The sequence below is a fragment of the Ranitomeya variabilis genome, chromosome 5, assembly GCF_051348905.1.
Source record: "Ranitomeya variabilis isolate aRanVar5 chromosome 5, aRanVar5.hap1, whole genome shotgun sequence".
Lineage (NCBI taxonomy): Eukaryota > Metazoa > Chordata > Amphibia > Anura > Dendrobatidae > Ranitomeya > Ranitomeya variabilis.
In genome coordinates, this window is record NC_135236.1 from 44,648,951 (window position 1) to 44,670,298 (window position 21,348).

General features: G+C 42.3%; 1 protein-coding gene across 2 annotated transcripts in view; it reads right to left on the reverse strand.

Moving 5' to 3' along the window:
- Positions 1–798: 798 nt before the first annotated feature.
- LOC143774312 (uncharacterized) overlaps positions 799–21,348 on the reverse strand; it is a 102,174-nt gene continuing 81,624 nt past the window's right edge. The window contains exons 14-19 of one of the 2 annotated variants that reach the window (XM_077261762.1): positions 6,995–7,054; positions 6,751–6,916; positions 4,943–5,107; positions 4,051–4,160; positions 2,969–3,042; positions 799–1,287 (exon numbers count right to left, since the gene is read on the reverse strand). In XM_077261762.1, the coding sequence (XP_077117877.1) occupies positions 1,252–1,287; positions 2,969–3,042; positions 4,051–4,160; positions 4,943–5,107; positions 6,751–6,916; positions 6,995–7,054 (611 nt within the window). In that variant the 3' untranslated portion in view covers positions 799–1,251. Of the gene's footprint in view, positions 1,288–2,968; positions 3,043–4,050; positions 4,161–4,942; positions 5,108–6,750; positions 6,917–6,994; positions 7,055–17,340; positions 17,506–21,348 lie in introns of both variants that reach the window. The other variant, XM_077261761.1, reaches the window with a different exon arrangement.

A 21,348-nucleotide genomic window follows, 5' to 3' on the forward strand; every position in this document is an offset into this window, starting at 1 on the left:
GATCTATGTCATCACGCTGCCCACACTCTGCGTTCACCTTCATTGGCTGAGAAATGGCGCTTTTCGCGTCATTGAAACGCGACTTTGGCGCGAAAGTCGCGTACCGCATGGCCGACAAGCACAGGGGTCGGATCGGGTTTCATGAGACGCCGACTTAGCCAAAAGTCGGCGACTTTTGAAAATGATCGACCCGTTTCGCTCAACCCTACTCACCACCACTTAGAATTGTCTCTCCTTATAAAGGGGCCAATTTACAACCACATGGAAAACCTATATTGTACATATGTCTCAGAATTCTATCAAAAACTACAGGTAGAAGAAGCATGTATATTATAAATTGATCACTGTGTTTAATAATTCAGAAGTGAAGAACTGACATTGACGAGATACGTCACGGTAATTTTCATGCAATGTTATTTTATTACCAACCCCCAAAAATTATGTTCTGCAAAGAAATTGTCTCTTTTCACTGATTATTGTCATTTTTTGCTTTTTTAAATGATCACAATCTGATTGCATATCTTGAAGGTAATGACTCAAACCACGATTCTTCTGGTTGTGTAGATCCCAAATGCCAACTCACTCTACTCCAAATTCCTTCCACTTTCTGATTTTAGGTCAATTTAATAACCAAAGCACATTTTTATTTTATTAACAATAATTTAATAGTTTAAGTTTAGATTAAGTTAAGAATATTAAATACAATTTTGCAATATGAAAATTCCAAAATGTTTAGCATAAATAATTGATAACAAGTGATGGTAACACAATGAACACAAAGCCAGAAATGTATTTTGGTTTTATCTCGATACATACGGCGGGTGGAGTTTATGGTCTACAAGAATGAAGGAGGACATCCAGAATTTTCAGGAAGTAAGATACAATCTTTCCAATGTGGGTAGATCTGGTTGGATTGTTCGTCATTGCTCTTCAATGAGGAAGGAACATTCCTACAATGTGTCGGAAGTAAAGTGAACAGTACTATTGAATATAAGAGAGCAATGTGAGGTTTCTGAAGCCAAAATCCCAATTCTTGATCTTAAATCCATCATTGTGCAATTTTGTTGAGTTTTTGTACTTTTGTTGTGTATTTTGGACAATTTACTTCTGATATAGGGAGTTGAGTATGTTGTTCAAATTTATAAGTCACTGGTTTCTAAGTTGTAAATTTCCATGTCTGGGGTCTTCAGTCCTGGTTGATGTCTAGATCTCTTAATGGCTGGGAGAACTTTTCTTGGGACAGTTGATGTCTCAGGCAGTAGATACTTCAGGTCTCTGGATTTTAAACTTTATTAGTCAAAATAAAAGAAGACAAAAAAGACAGAATTAAAACAGAGACGATAGAGTTTGCGTAAATGTCCCAAATTTTGGAATACATAATGGCAAAAATTAGAGCAATAAAAAGTGTCTAAACTCATTGTATAGCAAGTAGTGTTGAGCGATACCATCCGATACTTGAAAGTATCGGTATCGGAAAGTATCGGCCGATACCGGCAAAGTATCGGATCTAATCCGATACCGATACCCGATACCAATACAAGTCAATGGGACTCAAGTATCGGACGGTATCCCTGATGGTTCCCAGGGTCTGAAGGAGAGGAAACTCTCCTTCAGGCCCTGGGAACCATATTAATGTGTAAAATAAAGAATTAAAATAAAAAATATTGATATACTCACCTCTCCGACGCAGCCTGGACTTTACCGCCGTAACCGGGAGCCTTCTTTGCTTAAAATGCGCGCGTTTAATGGTTTCCGTGACATCACGGCTTCTGATTGGTCGCGTGCCGCCCATGTGACCGCGACGTGACCAATCACAACAAGCCGTGACGTAATTTTCAGGTCCTGAATGCCTAATTCTAGGCATTCAGGATTTGAAAATTACGTCACGGCTTGTGATTGGTCGCGTCGCCCATGTGACCGCGACGCGACCAATCACAAGCCGTGACGTCACGGGAGGCAGTAAACGCGCGCATTTTAAAATTACGTCACGGCTTCTGATTGGTCGCGTGCCGCCCATGTGACCGCGACGCGACCAATCACAAGCCGTGATGTAATTTTCAAATCCTGAATGCCTAGAATTAGGCATCAGGACCTGAAAATTACGTCACGTCTTGTTGTGATTGGTCGCGGTCACATGGGCGGCACACGACCAATCAGAAGCCGTGACGTCACGGAAACCATTTAACGCGCGCATTTTAAGCAAAGAAGGCTCCCGGTTACGGCGGTAAAGTCCAGGGGCCTCCGGACAGGTGAGTATATCCCTATTTTTTATTTTAATTCTTTATTTTACACATTTATATGGATCCCAGGGCCTGAAGGAGAGTTTCCTCTCCTTCAGACCCTGGGAACCATACACTGGAAACTTCCGATTCCGATTCCCGATACCACGAAAGTATCGGATCTCAGTATCGGAATTCCGATACAGCAAGTATCGGCCGATACCCGATACTTGCGGTATCGGAATGCTCAACACTAATAGCAAGGCTAAAAATGAATTTATAGATTTATAGATTTACACACCCAATAAACCTTCTGTCCAGACAAAAAGTCTTAATAGTCTTATCAAGTATACCTATACTTGATAAAGACTATTTGGTCGAAATGTTGTATAATGGCGGAATAAAGTTTTTTCCAATCATTCATCTGGACTGGATGCTGTTCATATTTTATTTTGGAGTTACTACGTCCAATTGGGTCTGTGGACTTGGATTGTGCATCCTTTTTTTCTGATGTGCTGTCAGCTGTCTCTTTTTTTCTTATAAAATCTTAATACAGACTTATAATGGGTGTCCAAAAATGTGACAACAACTGAACCCATAAGTCAACACCAATAGTCAAAGGGAACCTGTCACTCGATTTATGCTCTCCAAACCATGGAAGTTAAGTGAAAGCAATCTGTACCCCGAGCTTGGCTACAACTCACAAACAGGCTCTAGTAATGGGGATGGAAGAGTAAAATGAAAAATACCTGAAGTGATGTGTCCACTTTTTCCAGTCTAGGCCTGAATTTCTCTTTAGAGCACTGACTGCTCACAGGTGAATCTGAAGTGATGAAGAAAAGCGATATGAACAAACTGAGAAGTTAAAAGCTTTCAAAAGATCTGCTTTTCCTTCTGTAGTTTAGAAACTAGATTAGATACTAATCGTAGTGGCCCGGGCTGAACATTTGGGAGACAAACAATTTAGACCAGCATTGTACATGCCAGTCTTAATGAGGGTGTTTGTTGGAGTCAGATGCATCTAATTCATGAAGAGGAGCATGCCACTTAATAAGTTAGGCACATCTTATAAGGGCCGCGTTCTTCAGTCATAGATGAACTCCAGTCAGTAACTGGAAAACATGTCTAGTAAATTTTGCACCACCAAAGTGGTGTCAAAATGCAGGATTTAGGTGGGCTTCATCACGCTGCCTCCCATACATACTCAATCTAGTTTGAAAATGCTAAAGGTTGCAAAATTTTTACACAATCTCTGAGTTGTACAAAAATGATGTGAATTATAAAGGACAATCACGTATCAATCTGAATATTTTCCTTCATCAAAATAAAAACACCTAAACTCACCTCCTTTGCTGGAGCCATTATAGTCGTGTCGCGACTCACGTTCCCATGGCTCATGTGAGGTTATTATGTCATATGAGTCCTGCCCCCAATCAGTACTGGCGTCAATATCCCCTCCTTCCAAGTTATAAGTAATCAAGAGGAAGTCAGGGTTGTGGTGGCGCTCAATTCCTCTTAATTACTTAATTGTCCGAAGGTGGGGACAGCAACCCAGCACTGATAGGGCGCGCTTGGCTCACATGACATAACCTCACGTGTGCCCCAGAAATGCAAATGCCGGCAGTGCTGTAATGGCACGAAACATGAGTATAGGTGATTTTATTTTAATTGGGGCAAACATTCAGATTGAGAAGGGGTTGTCCATGTAGTGAACCACCCTTTTAATGAATTAAGCCCATAGTCCAAAATCCATATAGATCCAAAATCAAGTGTTGCACACTCTATATATGGGTATGTCTAACATCATGTGATGCCTTCATACTATACACACCTTCCTCTTTAGGTTCTCCTTCTAAGCTCACGTTGTTAAATCCACGTTCCTGGCTCCATTCATCATCATATTCGTACCATTTATCTCTGTCATCTATGCTGTACATGTCCCTAAAGAAACGAAACATAAGCAGTCAACCGAGAGTCTGGAGGAGCAAATAAGTAGCTTGTATAATTTATGTCGTTATTTTATGACATTGGCAGTTGCGTTTATTAATTTATTTTTTTAAACTTATATAACTCCTTAGAAGTGCGTAATGGGTCTACCTCAACTACAGCCTGTACTAATTATGTTACATTATCTGTCCCTACCTGTAACCGCTGGCTCCAATTGGAGCAAATTATCCCTTTTTATGCCATTCTATTAACAAAATAATAAAAAACATATGGGAAATAAGTAACTAGGTCATTTTCACCACACAGTGAATGCCTTAAAAATAAAAACAGAGGCTGGACAGACATCTGTCTGGGATGATTTAGTGAATCCTGCTTTGAGCAGGGGGTTGGACCATATGCCCCAGGAGGTCCCCTTACTCTACCATTCTATGATTCTATGATTCTATGAAAAAAAAGCCAAGACGGTGGTATTTTTATTCTTTCAGAATTTCACCCCACAAAAGATGTTTCTTTCTGAATTTTGATAAGTAAATGTTTCATTCAATTGTACACCTTTTATTATAAAAAAGAACAAGCCCTTGTGTTACTATCTACATGGAAGAATAAAAACCTCATAGCTTTGGTAAATTGGGGATGAAAAGAATGAAAACAAGGGAGAAGAGGTTGAAAATTACCATGGACTAATACATGGCAAATGATGCTCCATATCCATCCCTTTGACATAGTCAATACATGGGATTTAGTAGATGAATGTGGTATTCCTCAACAGAACTCACCAAGATGTCTTTTGCTTTTTTTCATTGTATATGAAGAATGCCACAGTGGCAATAATGATCAAGAGAATCGCAATGGCTGCTCCAACGCCTCCATATGCTCCTGATTTTAGGATTCTCCCTGAGCATTTAGGACCTGTGTATATGTAGAGATCTGTCCTGGCACAACTGTGTTGGAACAAAGTAAAACATTTTAGAAATGTATTCCCATATTGCCATTATTTATGAAGGCACAATAGGGGTTTTGTAACCCCTCTGAACACAAGAAGATTTACTTATGTTAATATATTGGTAATTTGTGGGTGAATCCTATATGTTTCAACTCTGAGTATAACCCTAACCCCAACACACCCCTAACCCTAATCCCAACCATAACCCTAATCCCAACCATAACCGTAATCCCAACCATAACCCTAACCACAACCCTAAACCCAACCCTAGCTCCAACCCGAACCCTAGCTCTAACCACAACCCTAACCCTAGCCCCAAACCTAACCCTAGCCAAAAACTAACCCTAGCTCTAACCCCAATCCTAACCCTAACCCTAAAGGAAAAATTGATTATTATTATTTTTACCTAACTAAGGGGGTGATAAAGGGGGGTTTGAGTTACTATTTTTTTTTATTTTGATCACTGAGATAGGGTCTATCACAGTGATCAAAATTAACCAATAGGAAAAATCTCCTATTGTTGCTGGGTGACGGCCGGCAGATCTCGGCGGGCGCACTGCGCATGCGTCTGCCATTTATTTCTGAGATGATGACATGCAGAACCGTGGGATGGAGGAGGGAGAAATAAATGGGAAATTGGACTTTTTTTTTAATTCGGTGAATAACGGCAATCATAAGACTGGGGATGGTAAAAACAGACCTGAATCATGTTATCTGGGGTTTCAGCTACCCCCAGCAGCCGACACCCCGGAGATTTTCCAAAGTTGGAGGAGCTATACCCTTATTTCTCAGCGGCGTTAAAAAAGTGGCCCCGAGGAACAAGTACCCTTAACTGCTGCTGTTAAAAGGCATATCGGTGGTCATTAAGGGGTTAAAGAGGGCCTGAATGCCTTTCTAGATAAAGATGATATTACAGGTTATGGGTGCTGAACTCTACAAAAGGAAGTTCTTCAAAGCAACTAGTCTGATGGCCGTATGTGTAGCCAGGAAAGGAATTTTTCCTCGAAGGGCTCATTCAGACAGCAGTAAAAACTGGACCTGAACCAGTGCATGAACTAGCCAGAGGCTCTCCCAACCAGAGTGTGACAGCTTCAAGTATTTCAATGCAGCTGTCACGCTCGGGTCGGGGTAGCCACCATGAGTTCTGATCTCTTTTCAATCTATCTGACCATCTGACTGTGCCCTAATATGGGGCATTTAGCTTCTGCTGGGTTTTAATATTTTTTCTTGAGAAACATGTTAGGTTCTAATTTGAAATCAATGGACTTGTGTCTTCTTTCAAACTTAACCCCTTCATGACATGCGTCATGCATGACATGAGTCCTCTCCACTTCATCTCAGAGGATCACAGATCCTACCCCATGAACGCAGCACCAAATATAACATTCATTTATTTATACTTTACTTTTACCTGATTACAATCCAACTCAAGGTTAAGTAGACATTAAACTTAGAAATATATATATTTCTAGGCTTAATGTCCCTTTAACCTTGAGTTGGATTTTAATCAGTACTTTTGGGATAAATATCTTAAAAGATATCACTTTCACCAAAGTTTCTTCTTCTTACTAGTTTCTACATTCAGGAGTCACTCATTCATACTATACAACACCAAGTAAAGAAGGTTAGCGGCACACTTACTAGCAATGTGCACCTGTCTCATTCTGGATCATGCATTGACCTTCATTACAGTCATGGTAGTTCCGTGATGATGGATCACAGTGAGAGATGCAGGTCAGACCTTCAGAAGTGATCACTTCTGTGTAAAACTCTTTAAAGCCTTGAGGAATTATCTCCGTACAATAATCTGTAAGTCACGTTAAAAAATATAAATATTAAGCTAAGTAAAGAGAATAATTCCAAGGAGAATTTGCTTTCTTCTCACCTTGTATTTCCTCTTCGGTAACGTTTCCAAATGTATTATCATAATCATAACATGTCCTATCTGCAGGAGTAAGCACAGAGAGCAGTTAATGATTGTGTCACATTGTAAAGCGTCACAGAGCTCGAGATGTCCACTTCGCAAAATAATGGAACTGCATGGTAAAGTTCTGGATGCCTAACAGGGCCGGAGGAAGATTAAAAAACAGCCCTGTTGTAAGCAGGTTGTGCGGGATGCAGTGACCGACAGGAGGCAGAGCAAGGGTTAACAGGTTTAATAACAGGGGAATACTCCATGCAGGGAGGTAAAGGGTTAAACAGTGAAGTAAACAGTATGGATGGCAAAGGATATTGGGAGGTAAAGAATAACGTTTTAGGAACCGCAGTTCCTGTGAAGCACTTGTGTCAGAAGTTCCTCAAACTTTAGCTCCTGCCGGGAACTCAATAGCAATCGGGGTTATCCTGATTCATTCCTCAGGTTTCCTTCAGATAACTCATCCTCTAAAATATTACGATCCAAAAGACAAAGTATGGCCTTTGTCAATACCTATCATCCGTTTATGTCACTATTTCAGAAAATTATTTTTCGACATTGGTCACTTCTTGAGTCATCTTATCCCGACATAACAGAATTTCAGATCCCTCCATTGATGTGCTATAAATAAAACCACCTAGTTTGCGGAACCTTTTACGCAGGGCAGATATTGGTAGCTCAAGAACTGAGATGAAACAAACATTTCTGACGTCTTCACGCAAGGGCACATTTCCTTGCTTACACTGCTTACAGTGCTCAAATATTACGAAAGGCGACACATTTACTCATCCCAGGTTGGGCAAACGCTTTCCGATTCGTGGCTTTTACAGCTGCGATTCTTCATATGTCATTTATTTAATTAAATGTCCCTGCGGTCCCTGCCCAATCCATGAACACCATGTATCAGACACTGACTGTATGATTTCAGCCAGGTATGTTGGCCTCTTAAACGCTGCAGCATTTCAATTGGGCACCATGTATCAGCTGACCGTCAATGCACTGGTGACCTTTGGTTGACTTGGGTTGAGATGGTGGAGGAACTGAGGATTTCTTATCAGATTAATATACCATAAATCACTTTGCACACTTTAAAAGTGACACATCAGCTTTTGCCTGAATGTTTTTTGGTGTTGCCATCCTTCATCAGACAATATGTTTAGCCAAGCTTGCAGAATATAGAATTAGTCTGGAAGAGCACAGTGTACAGCAGTGTAAATGCCAATGGTAGTGGAGTTCTTTTATGAGATTAGTCACCATTCGTACTGCTATGAAAGTGAACTCTTTCAGAACCTTGGTTATCCTTAGAGTGTCAGATATCTACTGCACATAAGTTGTTATTGCTATTATAAGCAGAGATGAGTATATTGATCTGTAGATCAAATTTGAATGGAATTTCCTGAAATTCATGGTTTCATGAGATTCCGAACACTTTGAGGTTCAGTTTGCGGCTCCCAGAAAAGAAAACTTGGCAACCACAATTTCCCACACTGCAAAAGCATCAGAGAGCAGCCTACCATACTTTTGCATTCCCATAATGCCCTACAACAATGACATTTTTTGGATTATCATACCTTGTACAGTGGTGGTCAGTACCTGGGCTTTCACAGATCACCGGTTCCCAGTGGAGAACAATTTTTATGGCAGATTTGTTGTGCATCTCCAGAGTCACTGGGTTAGGCCGGGGTCAAACTTGCGAGTGCGATGCAAGAAACTCAAACTAGTCTCTCTCATCAATACCTGGCACTGCTGCCGGCACTCGGGACCAGAGCATTCTGCTGCATAGAAATACATGCAGCCATATGGTCCGATCGGAGTGCCGGCAGCAGTGCAGGGCATTGATGCGAGTTTCTCGCATTGCACTTGCAAGTGTGACCCTGACCTTAGACTCTTTCTTCTGTAGAGTGTAAGCTCTGATGATCAGTGGGGTCCTCTCTCTCTCTCTCTCTCTCCTGTAGAATGTAATCTCTTATGGTCAATGGGGTCCTCTCTCTTCTGTAGAGTGTAAGCTCTTATGGTCAACAGGGTCCTCTCTCTCCTGTAGAGTGTAAGCTCTTATGGTCAGTGATGTCCTCTCTCTCCTGTAGAGTGTAAGCTCTTATGGTCAGTGGGGTCCTCTCTCTCCTGTAGAGTGTAAGCTCTTATGGTCAGTGGGGTCCTCTCTCTCCTGTAGAGTGTAAGCTCTTATGGTCAGTGGGGTCCTCTCTCTCTCCTGTAGAGTGTAAGCTCTTATGGTCAGTGATGTCCTCTCTCTCCTGTAGAGTGTAAGCTCTTATGGTCAGTGGGGTCCTCTCTCTCCTGTAGAGTGTAAGCTCTTATGGTCAGCAGGGTACTCTCTCTCCTGTAGAATGTAAGCTCTTATGGTCAGTGGGTCCTCTCTCTCCTGTAGAGTGTGAGCTCTTATGGTCAGTGGGGTCCTCTCTCTTCTGTAGATTGTAAGCTCTTATGGTCAGAGATGTCCTCTCTCTCCTGTAGAGTGTAAGCTCTTATGGTCAGTGGGGTCCTCTCTCTCCTGTAGCGTGTAAACTCTTATGGTCAGCAGGGTTCTCTCTCTCCTGTAGAGTATAAGCTCTTATGGTCAGCAGGGTCCTCTCTCTCCTGTAGAATGTAAGCTCTTATGGTCAGTGGGGTCCTCTCTCTCCTGTAGAGTGTGAGCTCTTATGTACATTGGGGTTCTCTCTCCCCTGTAGAGTGTAGCCTCATATGGTCAGCAGTGTTCTCTAATGCCCGTGCAGTGTAAGATCTTAGATCTTGCGATCAGTGGAATCTTCTCTCTCTCCTGTAGAGTGTAAGCTCTTATGATCAACTGGGTCCTCTCTCTTCTGTAGATTGCAAGCTCCTATGGTCAATGTAGTCCTATCTTTCTCCTATAAAGTGTGAGTTCCTATAGTCAGCGAGGTTCTCTCTCTTTCTCTCGCACTATTTCCTGTCACCTCAAGTTTATTTTCTGAGCATTTCCAATTTTTTTTCCAGACTTTAATGCAAATTTTTTTGCCGAAAGTTTACACTTTTGATAAAATATTTAACCTGAAAATACTTTATGTACTCACTTTTTTTTTAACATTGTAGCACATGAAAACTCTACATTCCTTTGCTGGCTCTCACCACTAGGGTCGAGCGACTTTTCATTTTTTGAGATCGAGTCGGGTTTCACAAAACCCGACTTTCTCAAAAGTCGGGTCGAGTGAAATCGGCCGATCTTATTGAAAAGTCGGGGTCGGGGATCGGCCAAAACACGAAACCCAATGCAATTCAAAGGGGAAGCATACTTTTTTAATATTTGCTTCAGAGCGATAATGTTGAAAAGCCGGTAATTCAATTGCCGGCTTTTCATTTCTCCTGCCTAAACCCGACATGATATGAGACATGGTTTACATACAGTAAACCATGTCATATCCCCCTTTTTTTTGCATATTCCACACTACTAATGTTAGTAGTGTGTATGTGCAAAATTTCGGCGCTGTAGCTATTAAATTTAAGGGTTAAATCGCGGAAAAAATTGGCGTGGGCTCCCGCGCAATTTTCTCTGCCAGAGTGGTAAAGCCAGTGACTGAGGGAAGATATTAATAGCCAGGAGAGGGTCCATGGTTATTGGCCCCCCCTGGCTACAAACATCTGCCCCCAGCCACCCCAGAAAAGGCACATCTGGAAGATGCGCCTATTCTGGCACTTGGCCACTCTCTTCCCACTCCTGTGTAGCGGTGGGATATGGGGTAATGAAGGGTTAATGTCACCTTGCTATTGTAAGGTGACATTGAGCCAGATTAATAATGGTGAGGTGTCAATTCTGACACCTATCCATTATTAATCCAATTGTATGAAAGGGTTAAAAAAACACACTCACATGATTAAAAAGTATTTTAATGAAATAAACACACAGGTTGTTTTAATATTTTATTGCTCTCTCAATCCACCTGAAGACCCTCGCTTGGAAAAATAATAAACCAACAATATACATACCCTCTGATGAACTGTCACGTCCCACGAGGTAAATCCATCTGAAGGGGTTAAAATATTTTACAGGCAGGAGCTCTGCTATAATGCAGCTGTGCTCGTGCCTGTAAACCCCGGGGAATGAAGGAAATGTAGGTCAATGACCTATAGTTACCTTCATTCGTGGCGATGCGCCCTCTGCTGGTTGTCCTCAAATGACCACGAGAGTGGGAACTTTCCTAGAAAGCTCCCAGGCTGCAGTTCATGAGGACATCCAGCAGAGGGCGCATCACAGCGAATGAAGGTAATTACAGGTCATTGACCTACATTACCTTCATTCATTCGCCGGGGTTTACAGGCAGCACCGAGTGCATTAGCACAGCTCCTGCCTGTAAAATATTTTAACCCCTTCAGAATGATTTACATCGTGGGACCTGACAGATCCTCGGATGGTATGTATATTGTTGGTTTATTATTTTTAGAGCGAGAGTCTTCAGGTGGATTGAGAGAGCAATAAAATATTACAACAACCTGTGTGTTTATTTCATTAAAATACTTTTTAATAATGTCTGTGTGTTTTTAACCCTTTCATACAATTGGATTAATAATGGATAGGTGTCATAATTGACGCCTCTCCATTATTAATCTGGCTTAATGTCACCTTACAATAGCAAGGTGACATCAACCCTTCATTACCCCATATCCCACTGCTACACAGGAGTGGGAAGAGAGTGGCCAAGTGCCAGAATAGGCGCATCTTCCAGATGTGCCTTTTCTGGGGTGGCTGGGGGCAGATGTTTGTAGCCGGGGGGGGCCAATAACCGTGGACCCTCTCCTGGCTATTAATATCTGCCCTCAGTCTCTGGCTTTACCACTCTGGCAGAGAAAATTGCGCGGGAGCCCACGCCAATTTTTTCCCCGATTTAACCCTTAAATTTAATAGCTAGAGAGCCGAAATTTTGCACATACACACTACTAACATTAGTAGTGTGGAAAATGCAAAAAAAACGGGGATATGACATGGTTTACTGTATGTAAACCATGTCTCATATCATGTCAGGTTTAGGCAGGAGAAATGAAAAGCCGGCAATTGAATTACCGGCTTTTCAACATTGTCGCGCTGAAGTAAATATAAATATATATATATATGTGTGTCTCTATGATATATATATATATATATATATATATATATATATATATATATATATATATATATATATATATATATAAAAAACGAAACCCGACTTTGGATTACAGATCGTGTACCGCGTTTCACGAAACCCGACTTTGCTAAAAGTCGGCGACTTTTGAAAAGTGCCGATCTGTTTCGCTCAACCCTACTCACCAACACTTAGAATTGTCTCTCCTTATAAAGGGGCCAATTTACAACCACATGGAAAACCTATATTGTACATATGTCTCAGAATTCTATCAAAAACTACAGGTAGAAGAAGCATGTATATTATAAATTGATCACTGTGTTTAATAATTCAGAAGTGAAGAACTGACATTGACGAGATACGTCACGGTAATTTTCATGCAATGTTATTTTATTACCAACCCCCAAAAATTATGTTCTGCAAAGAAATTGTCTCTTTTCACTGATTATTGTCATTTTTTGCTTTTTTAAATGATCACAATCTGATTGCATATCTTGAAGGTAATGACTCAAACCGCGATTCTTCTGGTTGTGTAGATCCCAAATGCCAACTCACTCTACTCCAAATTCCTTCCACTTTCTGATTTTAGGTCAATTTAATAACCAAAGCACATTTTTATTTTATTAACAATAATTTAATAGTTTAAGTTTAGGTTAAGTTAAGAATATTAAATACAATTTTGCAATATGAAAATTCCAAAATGTTTAGCATAAATAATTGATAACAAGTGATGGTAACACAATGAACACAAAGCCAGAAATTTATTTTGGTTTTATCTCGATACATACGGCGGGTGGAGTTTATGGTCTACAAGAATGAAGGAGGACATCCAGAATTTTCAGGAAGTAAGATACAATCTTTCCAATGTGGGTAGATCTGGTTGGATTGTTCGTCATTGCTCTTCAATGAGGAAGGAACATTCCTACAATGTGTCGGAAGTAAAGTGAACAGTACTATTGAATATAAGAGAGCAATGTGAGGTTTCTGAAGCCAAAATCCCAATTCTTGATCTTAAATCCATCATTGTGCAATTTTGTTGAGTTTTTGTACTTTTGTTGTGTATTTTGGACAATTTACTTCTGATATAGGAAGTTGAGTATGTTGTTCAAATTTATAAGCCACTGGTTTCTAAGTTGTAAATTTCCATGTCTGGGGTCTTCAGTCCTGGTTGATGTCTAGATCTCTTAATGGCTTGGAGAACTTTTCTTGGGACAGTTGATGTCTCAGGCAGTAGATACTTCAGGTCTCTGGATTTTAAACTTTATTAGTCAAAATAAAAGAAGACAAAAAAGACAGAATTAAAACAGAGACGATAGAGTTTGCGTAAATGTCCCAAATTTTGGAATACATAATGGCAAAAATTAGAGCAATAAAAAGTGTCTAAACTCATTGTATAGCAAGTAATGTTGAGCGATACTGTCCGATACTTGAAAGTATCGGTATCGGAAAGTATCGGCCGATACCGGCAAAGTATCGGATCTAATCCGATACAGATACCCGATACCAATACAAGTCAATGGGACTCAAGTATCGGACGGTATCCCTGATGGTTCCCAGGGTCTGAAGGAGAGGAAACTCTCCTTCAGGCCCTGGGAACCATATTAATGTGTAAAATAAAGAATTAAAATAAAAAATATTGATATACTCACCTCTCAGACGCAGCCTGGACTTTACCGCCGTAACCGGGAGCCTTCTTTGCTTAAAATGCGCGCGTTTAATGGTTTCCGTGACATCACGGCTTCTGATTGGTCGCGTGCCGCCCATGTGACCGCGACGTGACCAATCACAACAAGCCGTGACGTAATTTTCAGGTCCTGCATGCCTAATTCTAGGCATTCAGGATTTGAAAATTACGTCACGGCTTGTGATTGGTCGCGTCGCGGTCACATGGGCGACGCGACCAATCACAAGCCGTGACGTCACGGGAGGCAGTAAACGCGCGCATTTTAAAATTACGTCACGGCTTCTGATTGGTCGCGTGCCGCCCATGTGACCGCGACACGACCAATCACAAGCCGTGATGTAATTTTCAAATCCTGAATGCCTAGAATTAGGCATCAGGACCTGAAAATTACATAACGTCTTGTTGTGATTGGTCGCGTCGTGGTCACATGGGCGGCACGCGACCAATCAGAAGCTGTGACGTCACGGAAACCATTAAACGTGCGCATTTTAAGCAAAGAAGGCTCCCGGTTACGGCAGTAAAGTCCAGGGGCCTCCGGACAGGTGAGTATATCCCTATTTTTTATTTTAATTCTTTATTTTACACATTTATATGGATCCCAGGGCCTGAAGGAGAGTTTCCTCTCCTTCAGACCCTGGGAACCATACACTGGAAACTTCCGATTCCGATTCCCGATACCACGAAAGTATCGGATCTCAGTATCGGAATTCCGATACAGCAAGTATCGGCTGATACCCGATACTTGCGGTATCGGAATACTCAACACTAATAGCAAGGCTAAAAAAGAATTTATAGATTTATAGATTTACACACCCAATAAACCTTCTGTCCAGACAAAAAGTCTTAATAGTCTTATCAAGTATACCTATACTTGATAAAGACTATTTGGTCGAAATGTTGTATAATGGCGGAATAAAGTTTTTTCCAATCATTCATCTGGACTGGATGCTGTTCATATTTTATTTTGGAGTTACTACGTCCAATTGGGTCTGTGGACTTGGATTGTGCATCCTTTTTTTCTGATGTGCTGTCAGCTGTCTCTTTTTTTCTTATAAAATCTTAATACAGACTTATAATGGGTGTCCAAAAATGTGACAACAACTGAACCCATAAGTCAACACCAATAGTCAAAGGGAACCTGTCACTCGATTTATGCTCTCCAAACCATGGAAGTTAAGTGAAAGCAATCTGTACCCCGAGCTTGGCTACAACTCACAAACAGGCTCTAGTAATGGGGATGGAAGAGTAAAATGAAAAATACCTGAAGTGATGTGTCCACTTTTTCCAGTCTAGGCCTGAATTTCTCTTTAGAGCACTGACTGCTCACAGGTGAATCTGAAGTGATGAAGAAAAGCGATATGAACAAACTGAGAAGTTAAAAGCTTTCAAAAGATCTGCTTTTCCTTCTGTAGTTTAGAAACTAGATTAGATACTAATCGTAGTGGCCCGGGCTGAACATTTGGGAGACAAACAATTTAGACCAGCATTGTACATGCCAGTCTTAATGAGGGTGTTTGTTGGAGTCAGATGCATCTAATTCATGAAGAGGAGCATGCCACTTAATAAGTTAGGCACATCTTATAAGGCTACGTTCACATTAGCGGCGCCCGCCGCAGCGGCGGGCGCCGCAGCGGCGCCGCATGCATCATGCGCCCCTATATTTAACATGGGGGCGCATGGACATGCGGTGCACTTGCTTTTTGCGCCGCATGCGTCCCTGCGGCGCCCGCGTCGGGTCGCGGAGGACGCAGCAAGTTGCATTTTTGCTGCGTCCAAAATCAATGAAAAAAAGGACGCATGCGGCGCAAAAAGCTGCGTTGTGCATGTGTTCACATTTGCGCTGTGCGTTGCGGCGGCGACGCTGCGGCGCACACCGCAAATGTGAACGTAGCCTAAGGGCCGCGTTCTTCAGTCATAGATGAACTCCAGTCAGTAACTGGAAAACATGTCTAGTAAATTTTGCACCACCAAAGTGGTGTCAAAATGCAGGATTTAGGTGGGCTTCATCACGCTGCCTCCCATACATACTCAATCTAGTTTGAAAATGCTAAAAGTTGCAAAATTTTTACACAATCTCTGAGTTGTACAAAAATGATGTGAATTATAAAGGACAATCACGTATCAATCTGAATATTTTCCTTCATTAAAATAAAAACACCTAAACTCACCTCCTTTGCTGGAGCCATTATAGTCGTGTCGCGACTCAAGTTCCCATGGCTCATGTGAGGTTATTATGTCATATGAGTCCTGCCCCCAATCAGCACTGGCGTCAATATCCCCTCCTTCCAAGTTATAAGTAATTAAGAGTAAGTCAGGGTTGTGGTGGTGCTCAATTCCTCTTAATTACTTAGTTGTCCGAAGGTGGGGACAGCAACCCAGCACTGATAGGGCGCGCTTGGCTCACGTGGCATAACCTCACGTGTGCCCCAAAAATGCAAATGTGGACAGCGCTGTAATGGCACGAAACATGAGTATAGGTGATTTTATTTTAATTGAGGCAAACATTCAGATTGAGAAGGGGTTGTCCAAGTAGTGAACCACCCCTTTAATGAATCAAGCCCATAGTCCAAAATCCATATAGATCCAAAATCAAGTATTGCACATTGTATATGCGTATGTCTAACATCATGTGATGCCTTCATACTATACACACCTTCCTCTTTAGGTTCTCCTTCTAAGTTCAGGTTGTTAAATCCACGTTCCTGGCTCCATTCGTCATCATCATATTCGTACCATTTATCTCTGTCATCTTTGCTGTACATGTCCCTAAAGAAACGAAACATAAGCAGTCAACCGAGTGTCTGGAAGAGCAAATAAGTAGCTTGTATAATTTATGTTGTTATTTTATGACATTGGCAGTTGTGTTTATTAATTAATTTTTTTAAACTTATATAACTCTTTGGAAGTGCGTAATGGGTCTACCTCAACTACAGCCAGTACGAATTATGTTACATTATCTGTCCCTACCTGTAACTGCTGGCTCCAATTGGTGCAAATTATTCCTTTTTATGCCATTCTATTAACAAAATAATAAAAAACCTATGGGAATTAAGTAACTAGGTCATTTTCACCACACAGTGAATGCCCTAAAAATAAAAACAGTGGCTGGACAGACATCTGTCTGGGATGATTTAGTGAATCCTGCTTTGAGCAGGGGGTTGGACCAGATGCCCCAGGAGGTCCCCTCTAACTCTACCATTCTATGATTCTATGAAAAAGAGCCAAAACGGTGGTATTTTTTTTTTCTTTCAGAATTTCACCCCACAAAAGATGTTTCCTTCTGAATTTCCATAAGTAAATGTTTCATTCAATTGTACACCTTTTATTATAGAAAGAACAAGCCCTTATGTTACTATCTACGTGGAAGAATTAAAAAGTCACAGCTTTGGTAAATTGGGGATGAAAAGAATGAAAACAAGGGAGAAGAGGTCGAAAATTACCATGGGCCAATACATGGCAAATAATGCTCCATATCCATTCATTTGACCTAGTCAATACATGGGATTTATTAAATGAAGGTGGTATTCCTCAACAGAACTCACCAAGATGTCTTTTTCTTTTTTTCATTGTAGATGAAGAATGCCACAGTGGAAATAATGATCAAGAGAATCGCAATGGCTGCTCCAACACCTCCATATACTCCTGATTTTAGGATTCTCCCTGTGCATTTAGGACCTGTGTATATGTAGAGATCTGTCCTTGCACAACTGTGTTGGAACAAAGTAAAACATTTTAGAAATGTATTCCCATATTGCCATTATTCATGAAGGCACAATAGGGGTTTTGCAACCCTTCTGAACACATGGAGATTTACTTATGTTAACTTATTGGTAATTTGTGGATGAATCCTATATGTTTCAACTCTGAGTATAACCCTAACCCCAACACACCCCTAACCCTAATCTCAACCATAACTGTAATCCCAACCATAACCCTAACCACAACCCTAACCTCAATACCACTCTAACTCCAACACAACCCTAAACCCAACCCTAGCTCCAACACGATCCCTAGCTCTAACCACAACCCTAACCCTAGCCCCAAATCTAACCCTAGCCCAAAACTAACCATAGCTCTAACCCCAACCCTAACCCTAATGGAAAAATTGATAATTGTTATTTTTACCTAACTAAGGGGGTGATAAAGGGGGGTTTGAGTTAAGGTACCTTCACACTGAACAACTTAACAACGATAACGATCCGTGACGTTGCAGCATCCTGGATAGCGATATCGTTGTGTTTGACACGCAGCAGCGATCTGGATCCTGCTGTGACATCGTTGGTCGGAGCTAGAAGGCCAGCACCTTATTTCGTCGCTGGATCACCCGCTGACATTGTTGAGTCGGCATGTGTGACACAGATTCAGCGATGTCCTCACTGGTAACCAGGGTAAACATTGGGTTACTAAGCACAGGGCCACGCTTAGTAACCCGATATTTACCCTGGTTACCATTGTAAATGTAAAAAAACCCAAACACTACATACTTACATTCCGGTGTCTGTCGCGTCCCCCGACGTCCGCTTCCCTGCACTGTGTAAGTGCCGGCCGGCCGTAAAGCAGAGCACAGCGGTGATGTCACCGCTCTGATTCAAGGCCGGCGCTTACACAGTGCAGGGAAGCGGACGCCGGGGGACGCGACAGACACCGGAATTACATACTACGTATGTAGTGTTTGGTTTTTTTTACATTTACACTGGTAACCAGGGTAAACATCGGGTTACTAAGCGCGGCCCTGCGCTTAGTAAACCAATGTTTACCCTGGTTACCCGGGGACTTCGGCATCGTTGGTCGCTGGAGAGCTGTCTGTGTGACAGCTCTCCAGCGACCACACAACGACGAAACAGCGATGCTGCAGCGATCGGCATCGTTGTCTATATCGCTGCAGCATCGCTTAATGTGACGGTATCCTTACATTTTTTTTATTTTGATCACTGTAATAGGGTCTATCACAGTGATCAAAATTAAACAATAGGAAAAATCTATTGTTGCTGGGTGGCAGCCCGCAGATCTCGGCGGGCGCATTTGCGCATGCGTCTGCCATTTATTCCTGAGATGATGACATAGCAGGACTGTGGGATGGAGCCGGAGGGTCCGGGGACACCGGAGGTACCTGAGTGGTTTGAGGGATCCCATTTCTCTCCTCTGGTATGCTAGATCCTAACCGAGGAGAGAGAAATAAATGGGAAATTGGACTTTTTTTTTAAATTCAGTGAATAACGGCAAGCACAACACTGGGGACGGTAAAAACTGACCTGAATCATGTTTTCTGGGGTCTCACCTACCCCCGATAGTCGACACCCTGGAGATTTTCCAAAGCTGGGGAAGCAATACCCTTATTTCTCAGTGGCGTTAAAAAAGCAGTGCTGAGGAACGAGTACCCTTTACTGCTGCTGTTAAAAGGCATATCGGTGATCATTAAAGGGTTAAAGAGGGCCTGGATGCCTTTCTAGATAAAGATGATATTACAGGTTATGGGTGCTAGACTCTGAAAAGGGAAGTTCTTCAAAGCAACTAGTCTGATGGCCGTATGTGTAGCCAGGAAGGAATTTTTCCTCAAAGGGCTCATTCAGACAGCGATAAAAACTGGACCTTGATCGGAACACAGTGCACGAACTGGCTGGAGGCTCTCCCAACCACAGTGTGACATCTTCAATGCAGCTGTCACGCTCGGGTCGGGGGATGTTGTGATCCTAATGGCAGAGGATCTCAGGGTCTTCAGCAAAGTCTGCAAACATAAAAACTAGCTCTTAGGGAGGTGGTAACTAAGCTGACCACATACCTGATCCTAGCCCACAACTAACAGCAGCCGGGGAACGTACCTATGTTGGTTCTAGACGTCTCGCGCCAGCCGGAGATCTAACTAACCCTTTCAGAGAAAATACAGACCTCACTTGCCTCCAGAGAAAGGTACCCCAAAGTAGATACAGGCCCCCAACAAATAACGGTGAGGTAAGAGGAAAGGACAAATGTAAGTATGAACTAGATTCAGCAAAGAGAGGCCCACTAAATAATAGCAGAAATATAGAAAGCGGACTTATGTGGTCAGCGAAAAACCCTACCAAAATATCCACGCTGAATATCCAAGAACCCCCGTACCGACTAACGGTATGGGGGGAGAATATCAGCCCCCTTAGAGCTTCCAGCAAAATCAGGAATCACATTATGAACAAGCTGGACAAAAAACAGAGTAATACAAATAAACAAAAAACAAGAAAGCAGGACTTAGCTTATGTTGCAAAAATCAGGACCAGTAGACAAGAGCAACCAGACAAGGACTGATTACATGGATGCCAGGCAATGGACTAAGACTCCAGGAAGTTTAAATAGAAACACCCAGAGTCTTAACGAACCAGGTGACTACCAACCTGGGGAAAGAGTATCCAAGAGCCATACCGCTAGTGACCACAAGAGGGAGCCAAAAAGTATAGTTCATAACAGTACCCCCCCTTTAAGGAGGGGTCACCGAACCCTCACTACGACCACCAGGGCGATCAGGATGGGCAGCGTGAAAGGCACGAACCAAATCGGCCGCATGAACATCAGAGGCGACCACCCAGGAATTATCCTCCTGACCATAGCCCTTCCATTTGACCAGATACTGAAGCCTCCGTCTAGAGAGACGAGAATCTAAGATCTTCTCCACCACATACTCCAACTCGCCCTCAACCAAGACCGGAGCAGGAGGGTCAACAGCAGGAACCACAGGCACAATGTACCGCCGCAACAAAGACCTATGGAACACATTGTGAATGGCAAACGACACAGGAAGATCCAAACGAAAAGACACCGGATTAAGGACCTCCAAAATTCTATAAGGACCAATAAAGCGAGGCTTAAACTTAGGAGAGGAAACCTTCAGAGGGACAAACCGAGAAGACAACCAAACCAAATCCCCAACACGAAGTCGGGGACCCACACCGCGGCGGCGGTTGGCAAAACGCTGAGCCTTCTCCTGTGACAACTTCAAGTTGTCCACCACATGATTCCAAGTCCGCTACAACCTATCAACCACGGAATCCACCCCAGGACAGTCAGAAGGCTCAACATGACCCGAGGAGAAACGAGGATGAAAACCAGAGTTGCAGAAAAATGGTGAAACCAAAGTAGCGGAACTAGCCCGATTATTGAGGGCAAACTCAGCCAATGGCAAGAAGGTCACCCAATCATCCTGATCCGCAGAAACAAAACATCTCAAATAAGCCTCCAGCGTCTGATTAGTTCGCTCCGTTTGGCCATTAGTCTGAGGATGAAAGGCAGACGAGAATGACAGATCAATGCCCATCTTAGCACAAAAAGATCGCCAGAATCTGGACACAAACTGGGATCCTCTGTCAGACACGATATTCTCAGGAATGCCGTGTAAACGAACCACATTCTGAAAAAACAAAGGAACCAGATCGGAAGAGGAAGGCAACTTAGGCAAGGGCACCAAATGGACCATCTTGGAAAAACGATCACACACCACCCAGATGACAGACATCCCCTGAGACACCGGAAGATCTGAAATGAAATCCATGGAAATGTGTGTCCAAGGCCTCTTCGGGACGGGC